This window comes from Dromaius novaehollandiae, chromosome 2 (assembly GCF_036370855.1).
Source record: "Dromaius novaehollandiae isolate bDroNov1 chromosome 2, bDroNov1.hap1, whole genome shotgun sequence".
Lineage (NCBI taxonomy): Eukaryota > Metazoa > Chordata > Aves > Casuariiformes > Dromaiidae > Dromaius > Dromaius novaehollandiae.
This window is the reverse complement of record NC_088099.1, coordinates 44,466,370-44,484,766: the sequence shown is the minus strand read 5'-3', so window position 1 is coordinate 44,484,766 and position 18,397 is coordinate 44,466,370. Positions and strand designations below refer to the sequence as shown.

The window sequence follows — 18,397 nt, the reverse complement described above, 5'->3', positions numbered from 1 at the left end:
TGTATATTTTCCTGTAGAGATATGGATTCAATACAGAAAATGAGGTCTGCATATCAAAAATCTGAAATCCACTTCTGTACATCTTTAAAGCTTTTCCCCTTCCTCAAGCTGGTGGGCTTGTATGAGAACTCAGCTTAGTCACTTGCTTACTGAAGAAAAAATGGGAGACGATCCTGAGAATGGTGGCTGGCCAGGGCAGATCTTGCAGTGGGACTGCTAGGAGATGTTAAAGGAAAATGTGAATTTATTGCCTGAGAACTAAAGGTCTTTGTATTTTATGATGACTATTTAAGTTTCTTGTGGTCAGTACAATAAATATCATTCATTTTGTAGGTGAGAATGCTGGAAAGATTATGTAACCTGTTTGAGGTTGTACAGCCATTTACCAAAAGACCAAGAGAAGACTGCCACATACAACTGAAAGTGAACTTTTCACCTTTCTCAGTGACCTTCATGAGTTACAGCCTATACACCAGGATAATGCAGTATCTCCCTAGCCTCCTTGGCTAATTCTCTACATGTGTTTTCTTCCTCTTCCTTATTGCTTTTATTTCCCATGGGAAATTAGAGATCCAACAGCAATAAACAGGAATTCCTTATGATCCCTGGTTTTTTTGGATTGCTTCAAAAAAAGCTCAATTAATAGGCCAGGAATAGGCTTGAGTGCTGAAATTTTGTGACACAGGAGGAGTATGTGTTTTGGAAAGATGCCCAAAACTTGACAGAGGAAAGTTGGAAAAGTGCATATCAATAGTAACTATTGAAAAATCTGGTCAAACAGACTTGACTTTCTGCACGCACCAAGGCAATCTTTCATTAATGCTTCAGAAGATCCTGTTTCCCTGAGTATCCACAGATACTTTTAACATTTCCCCAAGAAAAGAAACTATCTAATCAGATTTAAAACAGGGTTCAGATATGAAGCCAAGTATGTGTTTCCAGATTCTGGATTAGAACCAGAATGTAGAAAATAGATTTTTGTTGTCTCGGATCTGCAGTCAAGTTTATAAAGGCAAGCTGAAATGCCCATTTCTTTTGTTGCATAAATCTAGAAGTTGAAAGAGATCCAGCCCTGGAAATCTGTCTAATCCCAAGATAAACTTAAAATGTCATCCTTGAAGGAAGCTCCCAAAAGGAAGGGGAGGGGACTTGGCTGTGAGATCAGTGAGTTTTGTTGTTTTATTTAAGCTGGTGTGAAATAAATACCAGAAATTGCTAGTGGACTGTTTTGCATGCAGATGGCATTAATATTAGCTGGATTCTAAAAGCTTGTATCTGCTAGTGCTGAGAAGCAGTACTTCATCATGCAGTTGTCTCAAGCCAGCACTTTAAGTACTATTAAATAATGATAGCAGAAATAGTGTAAACATACATTCAAAAATCTAAGCTGCATATAGGTGTATATACCCAGTAAAGCTTTTAGACCTCAGTAACTTATTTGGTGAAGACGCCAGTAAGTATTTTTCTTACCATTATTTGTACCATACATGGACATAAGCTAGTTTAACCTTTTCTAAAGATGAAAATGACTGTTTACCTCTTGTTCTTGCTACACTGTTTGGGCTACTTTTTAGAACTTTGGAAAAAAATCATGGGACTTTCCTCCAAAAGTTGGAAGGAGGGGAAAAAAGCAATCAAGAAAAGCTGATTCACTTCTGTTGGCTATCTCCTTCCAGTTTAGCCTCTAGTGATTTTGCATCTTATGTTCTGGCTTTTCTTAGTAACTTTCATCAAGACTGAAATCTGAATTCTTTGTCCTGAAACTTTCTGTATTCAAGATGAATAATGGGGCTTATCCAGACTTGGGGTGCTTGGCTTGTCTGTCTGGATTAGATGTCAATCTTAGGCCGATTCTGGTGGCTCTCCTTCCTGAGAGGCTGTGGGGAATAAGCTGTGCTCCAGATGAATTGCTTTCCTCCTTGTGTGAGGAGCATACCTATGCGACATCTATTCAGCTGTATGATAGGAAGGGCTGGAGGTGGTATCTAGGACTGGGCTGCTGCCACCAGAGCAGGCTTGCTGGTCAGCCTGAAGAGCTGTTGCTGCTGTGGCTGAGGCATTCCTGGTAAAGGGGGCAACCATGGTGGGGTGAATTGCTCCTGTAACAGCATCATCTTTTTAGCTGCTGTGTTTTCTGAATGTAGGCTTTTCTTAAGTCATTTATGAAGATTTGTGATTCCTAAAGTTAGGAAGGGCTCAGGCCAATGAATTCTCATGTGTATCACCAGCTGAACCCTGAAGGAAAAAATCTTCCAGTTGTGAAGACACCTACACTGTCCATTTTGGTTTGAGCTGGTTTCATGGTTTGATGCAGCACAGTGAGGGCCAAGTATCATTCTACAACAAAAAGTCATCAAGATAAAAGCTAGTTATAAAGATCTTGTTTTACTTCTGAGTAGCAATATGATCAGGACTTTCTTTAAGGTTTTTGAAATTACTTTTTTTTTTGCTAGAGATAAGAACCAGCACTGCTGAAGTAGCTTAGATGAGAAACTGCCAGATACAAAATAGAAACAATCTGCGATAGCAAACTTAAGATTTTCAGGTTCTTCAGATAGTTTAATTTAGCTGTATCCCAAATAAGGATAGAACTTCAGCTAATTCTGAGACTGAGCAATCTCTTATGTGGATGCTATAGTGAATTACACTATACTATATTACTACATGAATATCTCGCTTATTACCGATATATAAGTGGCTTAGAAATGCATCAACTTTCCCCAGATGTCTTCTGAAAAGTATTTCAGTTATGTTCTAGTGGTTCAGATCCAGTGAGACCAGATGGCTATTAATAAAATGCTGATTTTATGATTTTGCTCAGTGACTTATTGCTACCGCGTGTGCTTTTAATTATTATAGGAAATCTATCAGTGGTGTGGCTCAGCATGCAATAAATATGAGCGTCTGAAGGCTACTCAGGTTGCTGTTGGTATTCGGGACAATGAGCGGAATGGAAGGTCGCAGCTAATGCCTGTGGAAGAAGGAAGCGAACCGGACCGACTTATAGAGGTAAGGTAGATGCGGTTCATGCAATTGCTGATGCAGCTGTGATTAAAATGCTTTTGCAGCTCAGGACCTAAACAGGATTGGGCTCAATCCTTGCGTCCTTCAAGGAGGCCAGGAACTCAATTACCTTGTGGTAGGTCAGTTAATACTGCTTGGATTAGGAGGGAAAAGTGTAAAGATGCTGGGCACTGGAGTCTGAGATAATTAACCACCTGAATATACTCTTTGAGGACTAAGAATATTTGCTTTTTTTGGATTAGCCTACAAGTGACTGAATTAACAGCAGAGTTCTGTACTAGCAGAGTACCTGAACTATGCTATCTGTTCCATATGAGGAAGGAGCAGGATCAAGGTGGGACAATATCAAACAGCTGGAAGTACTGTGTTTTGGATGCCAAAAAGTGTAGCAAATTGCATGGGATCAAGCACACTGCTTTGCATCACCACCTCTATTACAGACTCTGCACCTAGCATCTAGTGAGCCCCTTCCTCTTATGTTTAGAAAGTTTAACTATTAAAAAATAAAAACAAATCATTTGGATTTCAGAAATGATCAAAATAGGGTGCAACCCCTCCCCTGCCAATTCATCTTATTTCCATATCTTGCAAAAACTAACGAGCACAGAGTTGTTGCTGTCCACATACTAACTTAGTAATAAAAGCGTTATCACTGGCATTTATGTACTAAATTTAGCTTTTTCCATTCCTCTAAAAAGAGGAAGGAAGAAACAGGGTCATAAAGCAGTCCTTCAGCAAAATGGAAAATGTACATTTGAGACAATATCTTCAGATTAACTTCAAGAAGCAATGTTAATGGTATAGGCAGGTATGCTATTATTTTTTGATGATTTTTATGCTGTTTTGTCACATGAACTAGTAACTGCCTAAGCACAAAGCATGACAGGTGCAGAGCCTCCAGCTCCATACTAGCCACGATGATGCCTTTGTATAATCTATTCGTCTGCTTGCAAAGATGTTTTGCCTGTGGGTGCCTGTGTACAGAGGCTGGGGAGGTGGTGTTCAGCTCACCTAAGTTCTGTGAAGGAAAAGAACCCCTAAACCTGTGTCTGGCTTTTGGTCTGCTTTCATAGACTTCTCAGATTGGCTCTTGTCCGGCATAGACTTCACACAAATAACTTATGAAAAGAACACGATTGGTTGAGACTTTGAGCCTAGCCTTCCTGCTCCTTGCCTGAAATTTGTGAGAGTTGCAGCCTGATGTGGGCTGTGGCTTGGTGGCAGGTGCCAGGTGGCATGATGGCACTGTGCTGACATAGTCCCTAGGCAGCAGCCTCCTACTGCCCAGCCCACCTTGGAGTTTACATTTGAGGCTCCGTATGGGGTTTCTGAATCTCATCTGTGAATTGGGAGTGCTGATCAGAACAGCTGCACTTTGCACCTCTTATCTGACTTAAAGTTGCAGATGCAAATTCAGGCTTTTGGGCAGCAGCAACAAGGACATGGGCCCACTGCAGAGCTGGCCTTCAGGAGGCTGGCTTTCTCCTTCCCCTTGAAGGATGTGAGTGGCAGGGGTATGGTGGCCTACCATGTTTGTTTATTTGCCAGAGTTGTGTTCAGCTGTGTGCAACTGTCTTGTAGCCACCTGGACATGTGATTAAGAGCAGGAAAAATGACAAGGTTGCTTTTTGATTCTGAAGCACGTTGTTACTTTATCAGGGAATAAATCTCTTCTTTGCTTGCCCAGTAGTGTATGATGAAAAGTTTCAACTTATTCTTTTGGGTTGTGAATATAGAGGGAGGATGAATGTTAGTTCAGTGCAAGTAGCTTCACTGCATTTGTTGCCAGCCATACAGTGAGTTTGACTCAAGTGACTTTGTCAGCAGCCAGGGCCTACTTTCCAGCTGGACACCCTCACTCTGGGAAGCCCACACTGTCTGTAGCTCTGCCTGGGCTGTCCCAATCACTGCACTCTGACGGAAATGTGCGGCAAAACAGCCAGGAAGACAGCCAAGCAAACATATGAAGCCCACTAATGCATATTCCTGCTTGAAGTGTATCCAATTCCTTGCCTTCATTTTCTCCTTGCTCCCACAAAATCATCTCTAACTTGCCTGTAGTGCTTGCCTAGGCTGACTCCGCTGAAAATACTATGCTTGCTTATTCCCTCAGGATCAAAGCGTGGGCAAGAGGAGGGGAGGTGCCATTCCTTTCCCTAGAGGATGCATGAGTAAAATGAGTGGTAAGGAACAGTAGTAGTTTCATGAGCCTGTGCCACAGTAAAACATCTGAGGGCATATTTACTCTTAAGAGGTCTATTGCTGATTGACTGTCCTGGCAGCCAAGCTTGTTCTGCAGATATCAAGCTATTATTATTCTTGCATTGCCAGCTGGATTTGAGAAACTCAAGAACTGTTCTCTTAGCTGTGGGAACTAGTTATCTTGGGTGTAACCACACTGTTTAATTGGATGTGCAGGCATCACTTGTCATTTGCAGTAATCCCTAAAGTTTAAGCTTCAGAACTGTCAGAAATTCCTTTTCTCTAATTCTAAAAGTGCTCAAATCTTTTTGGGGATCTGATGTCCCATATTGCTTTCTCTCCAAAAGCACGACAGTACACTAAGTTTTTCCAAAGCAAACTTCACAGGTTGTGCTGAAGGAAAAAACAGACTGAATAGTCTTTTACCTAGAAGTAAGAAAAACAAGTCAGCCACAAACTTCTAAATCCTGTTTAGGTACCCAACTCCTACTGAGATTTGATGTTTAACCTTTCAATTTCTGTGGTTTTGTGTAATTTATCCTTGTGCATCTTGGCTAATGTGACTTAGCTCATGGCTACTACTAAATATGAAAGACATACCACAAAAAGGAGCTTATGAGTCTGCACAACAAAAACCAGCTGGTTTAGCAAATTATTAACAGAATGTTTGAAGTGAGGAGGAAAACTTTGGTTTACTGATATCTGAATGCTATAGATGAAAAAATACATAGATGGTACTTATTGCCTCTTGCTCAATGCTTTCCAGTGTTAACTGACAAAAATGTTATTGTCAGTTTGATTCTGCTGCTTTTCTCACTGGTATTAAAAGAAACTAGCTTAATTCTAAAGGTAAGGTGAAGTTTATAGTCAGCATTTATAAAAGCAAATGACTTGACCTCATCATATGCCAAAAAGGAAAACAGATCTTTTGAAACTGGTGGAGGATCTGTGGAGAGCATGGATGGATCTGGGAAGTGACTCTCACAAGCTCACAAAGAAACTAGAAAGCGGATTTCAGTTTTAGCATGGTCTTTTCCCAAGAATCAGGACAGTTAGGCCTCCATTGCAGAAGTCATCAGACAGATCCTCAGGTATCATTTAAAAGAAAACCTTTTAAACTACTTTGGTTTCTGTCAAAAGCTGAACAGTGCCAGAACTGTCAAAGTAAGGCAAGCAGGAAGCATGTACTGTAGATTAATTTAGTAACCAAATAGTTTGGAAACCTAAAAATAAAGTGGGCCAAGATTGACATACACTTGAACTTTTGGTTATTCAGACTAGAAATGGATTTTTGCCCTCTATCTTTTGTGGGGGGCTAATTCTTTTTTCTAACAAAGAAGAAATCATGTACTTCAAATAGGTGGTTTTTTCTTCCTCCTCTCCCCTCATCTGTTGTCTAGCTGAAATCAGAATGAGGCTTTCCTAAAGTTATCTTCTGATAAGTGTCAGGAAAAATTCCCCCTCCCACAAGTTAGAAATCCATCTGCTTCCCCATGAGTGGTTTGAGTTCTTGCGCAATGCTGCTACAACAGCGTTCCTCAGGCAGAGATTGGCAAACATACCACACTACCACTGTAATGAGTTGATACTGATTTTTATCCATACTCCATTAACATGCCAACTAGTAAAGCAAGACTGCTGTGCTTACACCCCACCACTGAGGTGCAACATGGAGACTGATTGTCTGCTCTAACAAATCTTGCTGGATTTCTGCTAATCCCATGGGAAGGGGTAGAAGGCAGCAGAAGCAGTGCTGGGCTCCCTTTCCCTAACAGCTGGCTTCCCTGCTGGGAGCTGGCAGTGGGAGAGATGAACTACTTTGACAAGGGCAGTTGCCTGTTCTCATCTACTGCCTCTTTAGCTGGGACTTGTTCAAGTGGTGGCAGCCTGTTTCCAGTTTGTCTGTGGGAAAGGGAGCTGGCTGGAGCATGCCATGGGCTGGGTGAATTGCTGTGGCAGGCCAGCAAGATGTGGCTTGCTAGCCCTAGGAAAAGAGTGGCCAGAAGCTGTGCACAAGTGGCAACCCCTTTCTCATCTGCTGTTGTGGCCAGAGGCCACCTGGGAATACACAGTGACCATCTTGTGCTCACACTCGGGAAATCTGACACTTCCAGGAAGCTCAGGCCTGCAGTAGGTGTGCAGAACATCTTCTGAAATGCTACAGAACGGACTAATTCCACTGTGGAGATGAGCCTGAAATTTTCCCTATAAATACACTGAAGGTGTGTGGTTATCTGGTTGAACATCCCTGTTCGCATTTTATGTGAGGTGCTGACTGGGAGGTTTAAATAAGCACTGCTGTACAGGATTGCTGCCTTGGAAATTTTAAAAAATAAACTGACTACCTTGGACAAATTGCAGCTGTTCATGCTCAAACTGTGGTGGCTGCCCGCAGTCACAGCTGTCTGTAGTAAAACTAACCAGATGCCAACTCTATTTTGATTTTCACACACAAACAGCTGAACAGTTACTCATTCTTGCTGAATCTTGGGGCTGAATGTTGCAGTTGTGTTATGGAGAAATTTTTAGCCCCATGGGACCAATCCAAAAATAGGTCTTAGCAATGCTTGAGTCAGTTTGGTCACCCTAGAGTGACCACATTAGGGCTAAAGTTAACTTTTTTTTTTTTCTTTTTTAAGCAAGAGGAACACTAAAGATATAATTTAGAAAGCAACATAGGATTGAAATCCTCTAGGGTCTAGCCCTGTTGGCTATTTCCTTGGGTGTACTGCTTTGATACTAATTTCTGTCCTTCTGACTGTTTCTAATGGTAAGCAGATATCTCATGACATAGCAGTCGTATACACAACAGATCTCTGATATCATCTGAGGTCTGAGAGTGCAAGTACAGTAACAGCTAGCAGTGCTTAGAATTGACTTAAGGTGATAGCTTGAATGGCCTAGCATTAACTTAACGACTAATGCTTTTCAGGATGACTGTTGTTGTTTTTTCAGTCAAAACTGTCTGATTCTTTGGGCCACACTTTTGCTGTTTCTGTACAAATGATTGCCTAAAAACTCCAGCTCTTGGTAGCATGTGCTTGTTGAGGTTTTTACTGCTTAGGCTTTTGGCTTCTGTTTCATTTTTTGCTCAAGGTTTTTAATGTCAAGTTGAAAGCTGAGAAATGTGACTGCTTAGCTCTAAAACCAGAAGAAAATGAAGGACCATGTTAGTACACATTTGAAATTGCTCTTCTGTCTTTAAACAAAAAAGCAGGAGCTATTATTTGCAGTTGTCGTGTGCCTGGTTTTGTTAGAAATCTTGTGGCCTTGCAATAATGTTCAAATATAGTACAAACTCTCTTTTCATAAGAGTTATGTAAATATCTGAGCAGTAGAAGGAACCTTTTCTTCCTCCTGATAAAGGAGGGAGGAGAAAAGATTTTCTTCAAAGCTCCCAATAAATGCTTTGTTCTGAAAGTTCCTCAAGGTTATTGTGTTTAGTGATTGTTTTTGCCTGTGGTGTGAATAAATGTTACATAGAGGTATGGGGAATAGCTTGATCATATTGTAGCCGGGCACACCTTTCCACCTGTATAGCTGGTACCATTATACTGTGCCAAGTCAGTCACATGGATAAAAATCTCAAGGGCACCAAAACTGCCCATCATTAATGCTTGTTACAAAGGCTATTCTTCTAGACACTCAAAATATGCAAATACTGTTTTAATGCAAGGCTTTAGCAATCGTTAATTCAACTAGATAGGTGGCTGGGCATACAGACAGTGGAGCAGGAAGAGGAGGATGACCCTCCTTCATTGTTAAATTCAAGCCCCTAAAAATTGTTTGCTCCAAGCAAAGAAACATATCTGCTGAGGGCAGCACAGAGAGCAGCGAGGTAGCTGGAGAAACTAAGACTTGCTGTGACTTGTGGCTTGTGACTTACACCCGTGGGTTTGACGCTGCAAAGGCATGCTTCTCCACCAAACGAGACGAGCCGGTTTCTGCAGTCCCCAGTGCTGTCATGTGGATTATTGCAAAGGGCTCGAAGAGCAGCAGGTGCCTCAGCAATTCCTGCTTGTGCGTGACAAAACAAATGACCTTTGAGTAAAACCATATACAGGTTATACAGTATGCATTACCTAAGCTATAGTCCAGCCTGACCTCTTCACTTGCTCAAAATACAAATACCTTAATGCAGTCATATTATGTCAAGTTATATATGACTTCGGGAATATGTAAGCCAAAGTATCTATTATCTAAATTGAGACAGTTATAAAAATGGGCAAGCCTCCCAGGAATTTTGTGAAATAAATTCTAGAAATAAATTTGTCCAAGCAATCATGTATAAAGGAAAATGAATGTTTTAAGAGAGCAGTGGTGACGGGTGGAAACAGTACTACTGCCCTGTGTGAAGACTCAGTTATGCAAAGTCAGACACAGGTATAGGAGTGAGAGGTAAGCTTAGTTTTTCATGAGAATGTACAGATTTAAGAAAGTTAGGTGAGGGAAAATAACAAAACTAATGCCACTCAGCACCACAAACAATATTCTCAGGCTGCTTTGAAACTATGGGTCAAACTTATCTCTCAGGAAGGCCAAGTATGCTTTTTACTTCACTGGCACTACTCTGGATACATTCAGGTGCCAGCAAGAGCAAAAGTTGGGTCTTCATATTCAGAACAGTGCCTAAGAGGGTGTAGGATATGAACACAAAGTATGAACTCTGGGGAAAAATACTACATGTGTTTGCAGCTTTCACAGCAGCATCTACCTGCTCTGGGTAATGAAAGTCTAATCATTACATTGTTCAATTAAAATTTATGATGGGTTATGAATGTGTATATGAAGCACAGAAAAACCCCTTGCACTGCAGGCAGCCAGTTGTAGGCTGTCAAAACCACATGGCCTGTTTTCTTTCTAATTATTGACCATGTTTTCTTCATTAAAGGCAGTCTTGTTTTGGTGAAAATTTCCATTTAAAGGACTCAATTCTACAACCTGTACTCAGACAAAATGTGCATGGCTTGGATCCTCAGCTGAATTGACTTCAGTAGAGCTTGGCTCATTTGTACCAGTTGAGCACTTGGCCCAGTGTTTTCCCCAGGGCTAAATGGAAAATCAGTGGATGTTTTGCCTGAGAATGGAAGAGGCTTGTTTGTAGGACTGAGGCTCGCTTCTGTGATGTTGTGGGTTACCTGCAATGGTCTTCAGGCTGCAGTTTTCAATCTCGGCTGTCTCAGGCTGGGTACCTGAATGACAGTGAACTAATAGGAGCTGCAGGTGGCAAATACATCTGAAAATCAGGCCAAAGCTTTTCATCAAGTCACTAAATATGGACTTTAGTGCCTACATTAGGAATTACTACAGAAAATGTTCAGGCATATCATACTGCATAGCATGAACTAAATCATTCATGAACAGATCTAAATAGATGGTTGATAAGCCTGTAATTTCTTATGCTAGAAAAGATGCTTATGTACTAGGTATTTAAGTGGGTTTCTGAAGTCATTATGAATTTCTGGAAGTACTTGCAATTAAATTATAACATGTCTCATTTGCATTCTTCTAGGTGAGAAAACCACTCATCTTTGTGTGTTCTTCAGCAGCTATAGTGCTTGCAGGGTTACCATGTTAGTCAATTATAATCGTATAATTACATATTAGAATACTAATGCAGTTTGTAATTTTTTTTTCTTTTCTGTGATAAACTATCAAGAAATCTAGTGATGAAAAATGCTATAATTTTCAGTTATTAAATGAGCATAATTAAGAAGACAAGGCTGAAGAAAAGAGTGTAAACAGTTATTTCCATGCGCTTTCTAGCACCAGTGGATTTCCTGGAGAAGAACTTAAAGATTGGAGTTTCTTTCTGAATGTAAAAGCCTTGGAGATGCAGTGTTTTTGAATCCAGTGTCTCTCTGGGACGAATAAACCTTGAAAAGGAGATTCTGCACTTTTTTGCACTAGCAGTCATGTTTGGGTTCGTCTTATGGCTTCCAGATATCCCCAAACACACAGAGCAGCTCTCAAGGGATTTCTGCCAGTGTTGCATTTGAATTTACTTAAATGAAAGTTCTGCAATGCAGAAAGGGCTCAGGGAGGAAGGCTAGGTAGGTTTTTTTTTTTTTTCATAGAAATCTGTATGTGCACAGATTGGTATTTTCTATCCAGGCCTGACCTCTCTGTTCCTTTGGCGCAAGAGCATCAGCGCTCAGATACCTCCCAAAAGGAGTAACCAGTTTGATATAGCACCATAGCACAGGCCTTTTCACATCTAGGAAAGGGTGAAGAACAGCTCTACAAAAGAAGCTGTTCCACATGTTTTAGGATCATTTCATTGTTTCCACCACCACAGAATGAGTAACACTGCAGAAATTTGTAAATATTACTGTATTTACTATAAAGCAGGTTATCAGGGCCAGGTTCTTTGCTTACATAGCTGCCTTTGAATGTGATACTATGTGGCTTTACCTGTAAAAATAGGGGGTAGGTAGAATCACAAGAGGGATTTGAACATAGCAGTAATCAATGCTGCACAATCTAATTTTTAAGTGCTGTAAACCATAGCTGCCCTAGCAGGCTCCATTACACAAAGTTTGGGGAGACCCAGGAAAAAATACAGAAATCAGCTAATAGAGGGCACCTAAATTAGCAGGAGGAAATGATTTTTGAAGAGATTTAAGTAGGACTTGCATGTAATAAGGTGAAAGCAACATTCTTGCTTGTTCTCTTGCTCTCTATCCTAATACATATTTAATTTTGTAAAGCTTCAGCAGGAGTCATTAGAGAAACCCTAGCAACATACTCTCTGGTTTGCTCCCCTGAATATTATGGTCCTAAATCTGGGCTCTATTTTGGATGCAAGAGTCTGGGTGTTGCATCAGAGAGGATGCCCCGGCATACCCTGTCTGTTAAGCTGCATGGGACTGGCAGTGCCGAGTTTGTGAACTCAGACAACTGTATGCTAGGATGATATTTCAGTGCCCTGAGCAGCCTTTCCCACCTTCCTGTCTCGTGGGCTGAGTGACGAAGCGCCTTGCTGCTGGTCCCTGCCCTGCTGCTGCCGGCCAGCTGCTCGGCTTCCCCGGCACACGCAGGTCTTCCGGTGGGAGCGCGGGCGGCCGATCGTCTGCTGCTCCCTGCTGCCCCAAAGGGGATTTGCCGTGTTGCTCTTTTCCTCTGCTATTTTTATGGTCTGGCCTGCCACAGCTTGGGTGCCAGTCTGTGTGGTGGCATGGCGAATGCCCGGCTGCAAAACAACTCAGCTGGGAGGTTTGTGAGCTGTAGCAGCTACATATTCCTTGTGAGGCAAACTGCTGAAAAACATCGAAGTTGTACTCTCAAGACTGGTCTAGAGGCTCGTCCCATGAACATCTTATCCTGGACCTGTTTTACAGAGTGGAAAATTAATGTTGGAATGTCATTATCCTACCAGTAAAGGTTTTATATCCGAATTATTCTGGACAGACATGCAAAGCTGCAAATATTTTATGAAAAGCTGCCAAAGCCTAATGCCCTATTTTTAGGAAGTTAAGCACAGAGCTTTGAATAAAATTATGATTTGCATTTGAAATTCCTGAGACAACAGAAACTGGATAAAAACGTAGGCTATAATTTATGCATCAAAAGTGCCATGAGCAACTGATGTGTTTCACTATTTTACAGCATCCCAAATGCATACAGATCAGGTTTAAACCTTAATTCCATAAAGCCCTTTTGATAAATTACATGGATAAAACCAAACAAGCTGGCAAAATACCAGGACTGTTTGTTAACTTAAAAATATTTTTGTCTAATTCTCAATACATTGTGGTCTTTTCCATCTTATTCTTAATTTCTGTTAAGGCCGGTGAGAGGTTTTCTGTTCAAGGTGAATGTGTAGTGACCTCTGTTGTTGCTTGAACTGCTTGTGATAGGCAATTTCAGGCAGACATCCTGCTATCTACCTGGGAGTAGTTTAGTGAAAGGTTTTTTTCATGATAGAAGTGTAATTTTCCTGAAGATTATGAATATTTCCTCAGACTGATGAAAAGAGCTTCAAGTTACAATAACCAGTGAAATAAGCATATTCAGCTATTCATAATCTGACCGTCAAAAGTGATTTTTGCTCGGACCAGAATATCTGCTGGAGTGTTTGTGCTTGGGCGTGAGAACCAGTAAGCAAAAATGGTTAGAGATGAACGTGTGGTCAGGCATTTACGCAGCAAAGCCCTAGAGCCCCCTTTGCCCAGTGATACTCTGGGCAGTGTGTGTATGCCCATACTTAGGATCGGCCAGGAGGCTACCAGCCAGTGCTACATGTTTATCCCTTCCTTTCTTAATTGGATTTTTTTCCTTTTACTGGCTTGAGATTTTAGAATTGAGATTTGAGGCAATATTTATTTCAGGGAGACATTCTTTGTAATATTCTATTCTACTTTGAACGTTAATAAAAATCTAGGTCTTCATCTGCAGATGAGTTCAGCCAGTGCCTGCAGTTCAGACTTAATCATCCCGCACTAAGGATTTATTCTCTGTTGCAGCATACAAGTGTATCCTGAGTTGGCAGTAGCAGGATATACTTGTTCATGTCAGAGGGTGCAAAAAGGTAAATGTTGAACTGCTAATCCTGATTGTTTTCCAAAAGTATTAAGTAATAAAATATTTGAGGCCTCTAAGACATGGGAGGGGATTTCCATGAGATGTAAATATCTCACTTGCCTTTTTTTTCCCTCTTGCTCTCAGCATGTAAAGAGAGGAATTCTAATTTTTTGGAGATTTGACCACTTTGGATCACAGCCACAACAAATAGTTCAGTTTCAGACCCAGAAACCTAACCCAAGTTGTGTATAGTAAGAAGAAATGCAAACACGGTGCTAGTATACACAAGTTAAACTGTATGAAGCTGGTTTTCTCATGGCAGATTGCCTTAATTAACCTTCACCTGACATGTTCTTCAAGTGTTGTTTTCCTAGTCTGTCCTCCAGCCTCACCAAACTTCTTGCTCCCATTAAATCAATATCAACAGCAGCTACTTTATGATGCAGTGCTGGCTTTTCTGGTTATGAAGATGAAATTTGCTAAATTTCTTCTTTTGAGATGTGTTTATAATTGTTTACATTGTTGTATCCCTACAGATTAGACACTTTTTGTCTGTGATTTCTTCTATTCTTTTTGAGGGAAAGGGAGTTGAGTTTAACTTGTCAGGAGAAGCTTTGGCTCTGTTTTTGCATTTCTCTGAGAAGGGTGCAGATATGCACAGAGATGAGCTCGTGCGCACAGCAAGATGAAAGTGGATCATGGTTTTGGCACATGAGATAAGCTACTTTTCATTTACCACAAGAGCAAACTCAGGCAGTTATTGCAGAGGAACTGATGTTCTTTTGGTTATATCTGTGATATCCTTGCACTAAGCTAAGAGTGTCAACACAAAGTTTTAACAGAATTTATTAAGACAACTTTTAAAATTAATACAGATTAACTTCCTTAGGTATACCCCCCACAGACAAGGCGAAAGGTGTGGAGTTAATGAATGCTTTGGATAAAACACGCTAACTCCTCAGTCAGATGCTCGCATTCAGCAGTCAGGTGCTGCTGGGCTATAGCCATACAAGGCAAGCTGAGCTCTGCAGTAGCCATCTGTGGACATGTTTTATTCTGAAATAACTGTGAAGTAGCTTAACCCTCAGGGGGTTGGGGTTAAGCAACCTCGCATATACCATGGAGCTAGACTGTGCACACAGGCAGTTACAGCAGAATAGCTGAAGTAATGTTTATTTAGACCTTAGCTGAGCCCAGAGTTGCTCAGGGTTTTTTTTCAAGACTCTCATAAATCTGCTCAGCGGAAGCAGTGATCAGGAGAGGACAAGCATAATTCTGTGATGGAGCAGTAGAGGGTGAGGGGTGGTTTAATAGCTAATCAGTGAATAACATATAAGGTGAAGGGACACCTTCACTTTACATATATTTTTTAGATATATGTGTTTCTAGTGCAGTAAATAAAAAAGAAAAAGGCGGGGGGGGGGGGGGGTGTTGCAAAACCTGAGTGTTCACCTGTATATTTGCAAGAAGTACAGTCCGGAGTCACCTGCATGGTTGGAAGTCTGGGAGGAAATATCTAAGCCATTTTGTGTGCTGGAGAGAGATCATACCTGTTCTCAAGTTTGTGTAGGTTGGAACTGTAAGTCTGAATTTTTGGAAGGTAGTGCTACTCAGTGTCCTGCACCCTCCGGGCAGCCCAGGAGAGCCTAACCCAGGGCTGCCAGTACACATGGCCCAAAGAGAGGAAGACCCAAGAGAGCAGGCTGGCCAGCTGCCTGAGTAGGGAGAACTCTGCGGAGCAAGGTCCCATGTACCTAGCTGCCACAGGCTTTCAGTGAAACTGGGTGTATGTAGATAAATGATCATGACATGCAATGTCCTTGAAACTGTCCATTGACGTAAGTCATTTTATTGCGTAACCCTGCAGAAAAATCGGGCTTAGGTAGCCTTTAACTATAGCTTCAGCTTGCATGACTAATTTTCTTTTTGATACATCACGTGAGAATCAGCTATATAATCTGTAGAACTGCAGCTTAGCCAACCATATGCTCATGCAATTATATGACCCAATTCCAGCACAGCAGTTAAGAGTTCAGTATCCACTTTGTAATCTTATCGTTAAAACTATCAATTGTCATAAAATCCAGAACCCATGTGAGGGTATGTGTGGAAATAGCTAAACCATCTGAGCTTGCCTTAGAAGGCAGAAAGAGGACTTCTCTGGGAAGAAATTTCTTTAGGGAAGAACTTATTTTTTTTTCTCAGCAAAAATTGCCTTCTGTGTGAGCACAAAATTTTTATTTCTGTGATCTCTCCTATTTTTCAATCTGTGTGATGTACTATCTGGCCGAAATTAATCCACTTGGGGAATGACATAATTTATTCCTAGCAATATGAAAGCATAGTGACTATGTATCTCATACCATGTCATTTCATATATACAGTAAATACAGTTCACGCTTCACTGCTTCACACTATGACTGGTGTCTTCACTTGCCATAGGTTATTTTGATTTTGTGTCACCTTCAGATTTTGATACTGGCGCACATAGGTATATCTGTTAGTGATTCAGCTCAAGGCTTATTCTAACAGCTGAGTTGGGTCCTTGGTCCTCCTCAGAAGTCTTGGATTTCTTTACCTGTTAGGAAGAGAAGCGCATCTTGGCCCATCTTAACAAAGGTCACCAAAACGCTAGGGTCTACAAGCAACTCTGAATGCAGAAGGGGTACCCTCAAGGCCCTTGTCTGCTTCTTTTTGTGCTCCTCTAAGGAACTGTGGAAGAATTATAAAAATGAGCCTTCCAGTAACGCTCCTTTCATGCTTGCTTATGCTGAAGCATGGATTTGGCCAGAGAAGCCACTGCGCAAGCTGCTAGTTAGGAAACTGTTGTGGGGATTCGCCCAGAAGCTAGAATCTGCGATTTCCAGGGCAGTTCATTTCACAGCTGTAACTGAGTCTGCACAAGGGAGGCTTTGGCGCTTCTATCTGTGCTAGCACCCATGAGCTCTGACACGTCGTGTGCAGATAAGACTTAGGAAGTCTGACACTAATTCTCTACCTAGTTTAGAAAAACATTTTTAATTACAGTTTTAAGATACCAGTGGCCCAGGCCGGCAATCTAAAGTGTGCTGGCACCAATTTTAAAACCAAAATTTTAAATTACAGAGCCTGCTTGGGTAACTGCCAGTAAAGCGGAGCACTTAGACCATGCTGTGAATAGAGAGGCTGCTTCTGTCAATAGGTTTTCATAAAGACCATCTGTCACAATTTAGCCTCGTTTAAAAACGTTTACTGTAGCATAGTTTTCAAAGACCTGTATACAAGCAGAGAATGTTAAGAGCAGTTTATTTTATATTGCTTTAAGCTACATTTACAACACTACTGTAAAATAATTGTGGAGCCACAGGTATTCTATATACATGACGGGGTAAAACTCTGACTTCATCTGTGTCAGGAATCACACTTTGTCTGCGTGAATGGGATTTCTGCTTTTGTTGAAAGTACCTAATAAAGCAAAGAAAAAATGTTAGTGATTGCAGACTTTTGGAAGTTTTATTAATAAGCATCTTTTACCCTCTTGATCTTCACTGATATTTCGATGCTGTAAAAACTATATTCAGTGTCTGTTCAGTATGTGTTCAGGTAAAGAAATTGCCTGTTACTTGGCAGTTTTCTGTTCCATGCATTACAGAGGCAACAGACACAATTTCTTGGATGCTCTGCAGCTTGCATGTAGGCTACTGTTTAGTGTGAAAACCTAGTGGCGGAAACATTTCAGAAAACTTGTGACAATTTGCCACATATGCCCGCTATCTTTTGAGTTGCAGCTCTGAATTTCTGCTATGAAAATACAGCCCTGATTGGCCAATACATTAGTGAATCTGCAGCCGTGTAGTGTAAATCCATGAAATGCTGACTGATGGCTATTGAGGAGCTACTGATAACATCTTTCTCAAAGATTCAGAGCAGTACTTTTTTGGTTTCAACAAATCACAGGTAAAATATTTCAGATTAAACTGCAACAATTACATTCACCAAGGCCGTATATTTTTACTGGCTTACCAGGTTAGGATACTTTGTAAATGGCTGATTTATGTTAAATAATTATGCTGGGTTTTTTTCTTCCAAATTATTTGCAGCTGTATGCAATGACAGGCTTCCCTATTACCAAATATTTGCAATGTTTTTGCATGCAGCCCTGTTCTATATGCAAGTGTACTGTGTCAATAGGAAAGCTGTTACTTCTTTTGTATTAGAGGTTAATATTTATTTATTCAGACATATCACTTACTGCCACCTTCCCTCTGTGACATAGTCCCAGTGAAATCAGTGAAACTGTGTATGTAACATTTGGGTCTGGTCATATATGAATCAGTAAGGAAAGATCTTATTAATAGTGAGTAGCCAGTATCTAATAGTCACTACCTGACCATTACGTGTTTTTGATGAACTACTGTAAATTTCTTCTAATAAAAGTTGCTATAAGATCCATTGTGTAAAACTATGATGTAAAACTACCACAGTGTTACAACTGAGAGAGCAGTGGAGCAAGAAAATGTTTTTCTCACCCCATAAATTCTTTTCAAGGACTTACCTATTTTTTCCTCCTTAAAATGAGATTAAAAATCTGTAACTTTTTTGATTTTTGAGCTAATAGTCTGATCTTTTTTTAATTGTCAATGGAAATATTTTTAAAGATAATTTCAAC

General features: G+C 40.7%; 1 protein-coding gene and 1 long non-coding RNA gene across 2 annotated transcripts in view; one reads left to right on the top strand and one right to left on the bottom strand.

The window, feature by feature from the left end:
• The window catches only part of SCIN (scinderin), a 56,971-nt gene that overhangs the window by 17,720 nt on the left and 20,854 nt on the right, over positions 1-18,397 (top strand). The window contains exon 4 of the mRNA XM_026105062.2: positions 2,860-3,009. Coding sequence (XP_025960847.2) covers positions 2,860-3,009 — 150 coding nt within the window. The remainder of the gene's footprint in view (positions 1-2,859; positions 3,010-18,397) is intronic.
• LOC135327482 (uncharacterized) overlaps positions 17,018-18,397 on the bottom strand; it is a 36,457-nt gene continuing 35,077 nt past the window's right edge. Inside the window, exon 3 of the long non-coding RNA XR_010387656.1 lies at positions 17,018-17,193. This is a non-coding gene — a long non-coding RNA (uncharacterized LOC135327482). The remainder of the gene's footprint in view (positions 17,194-18,397) is intronic.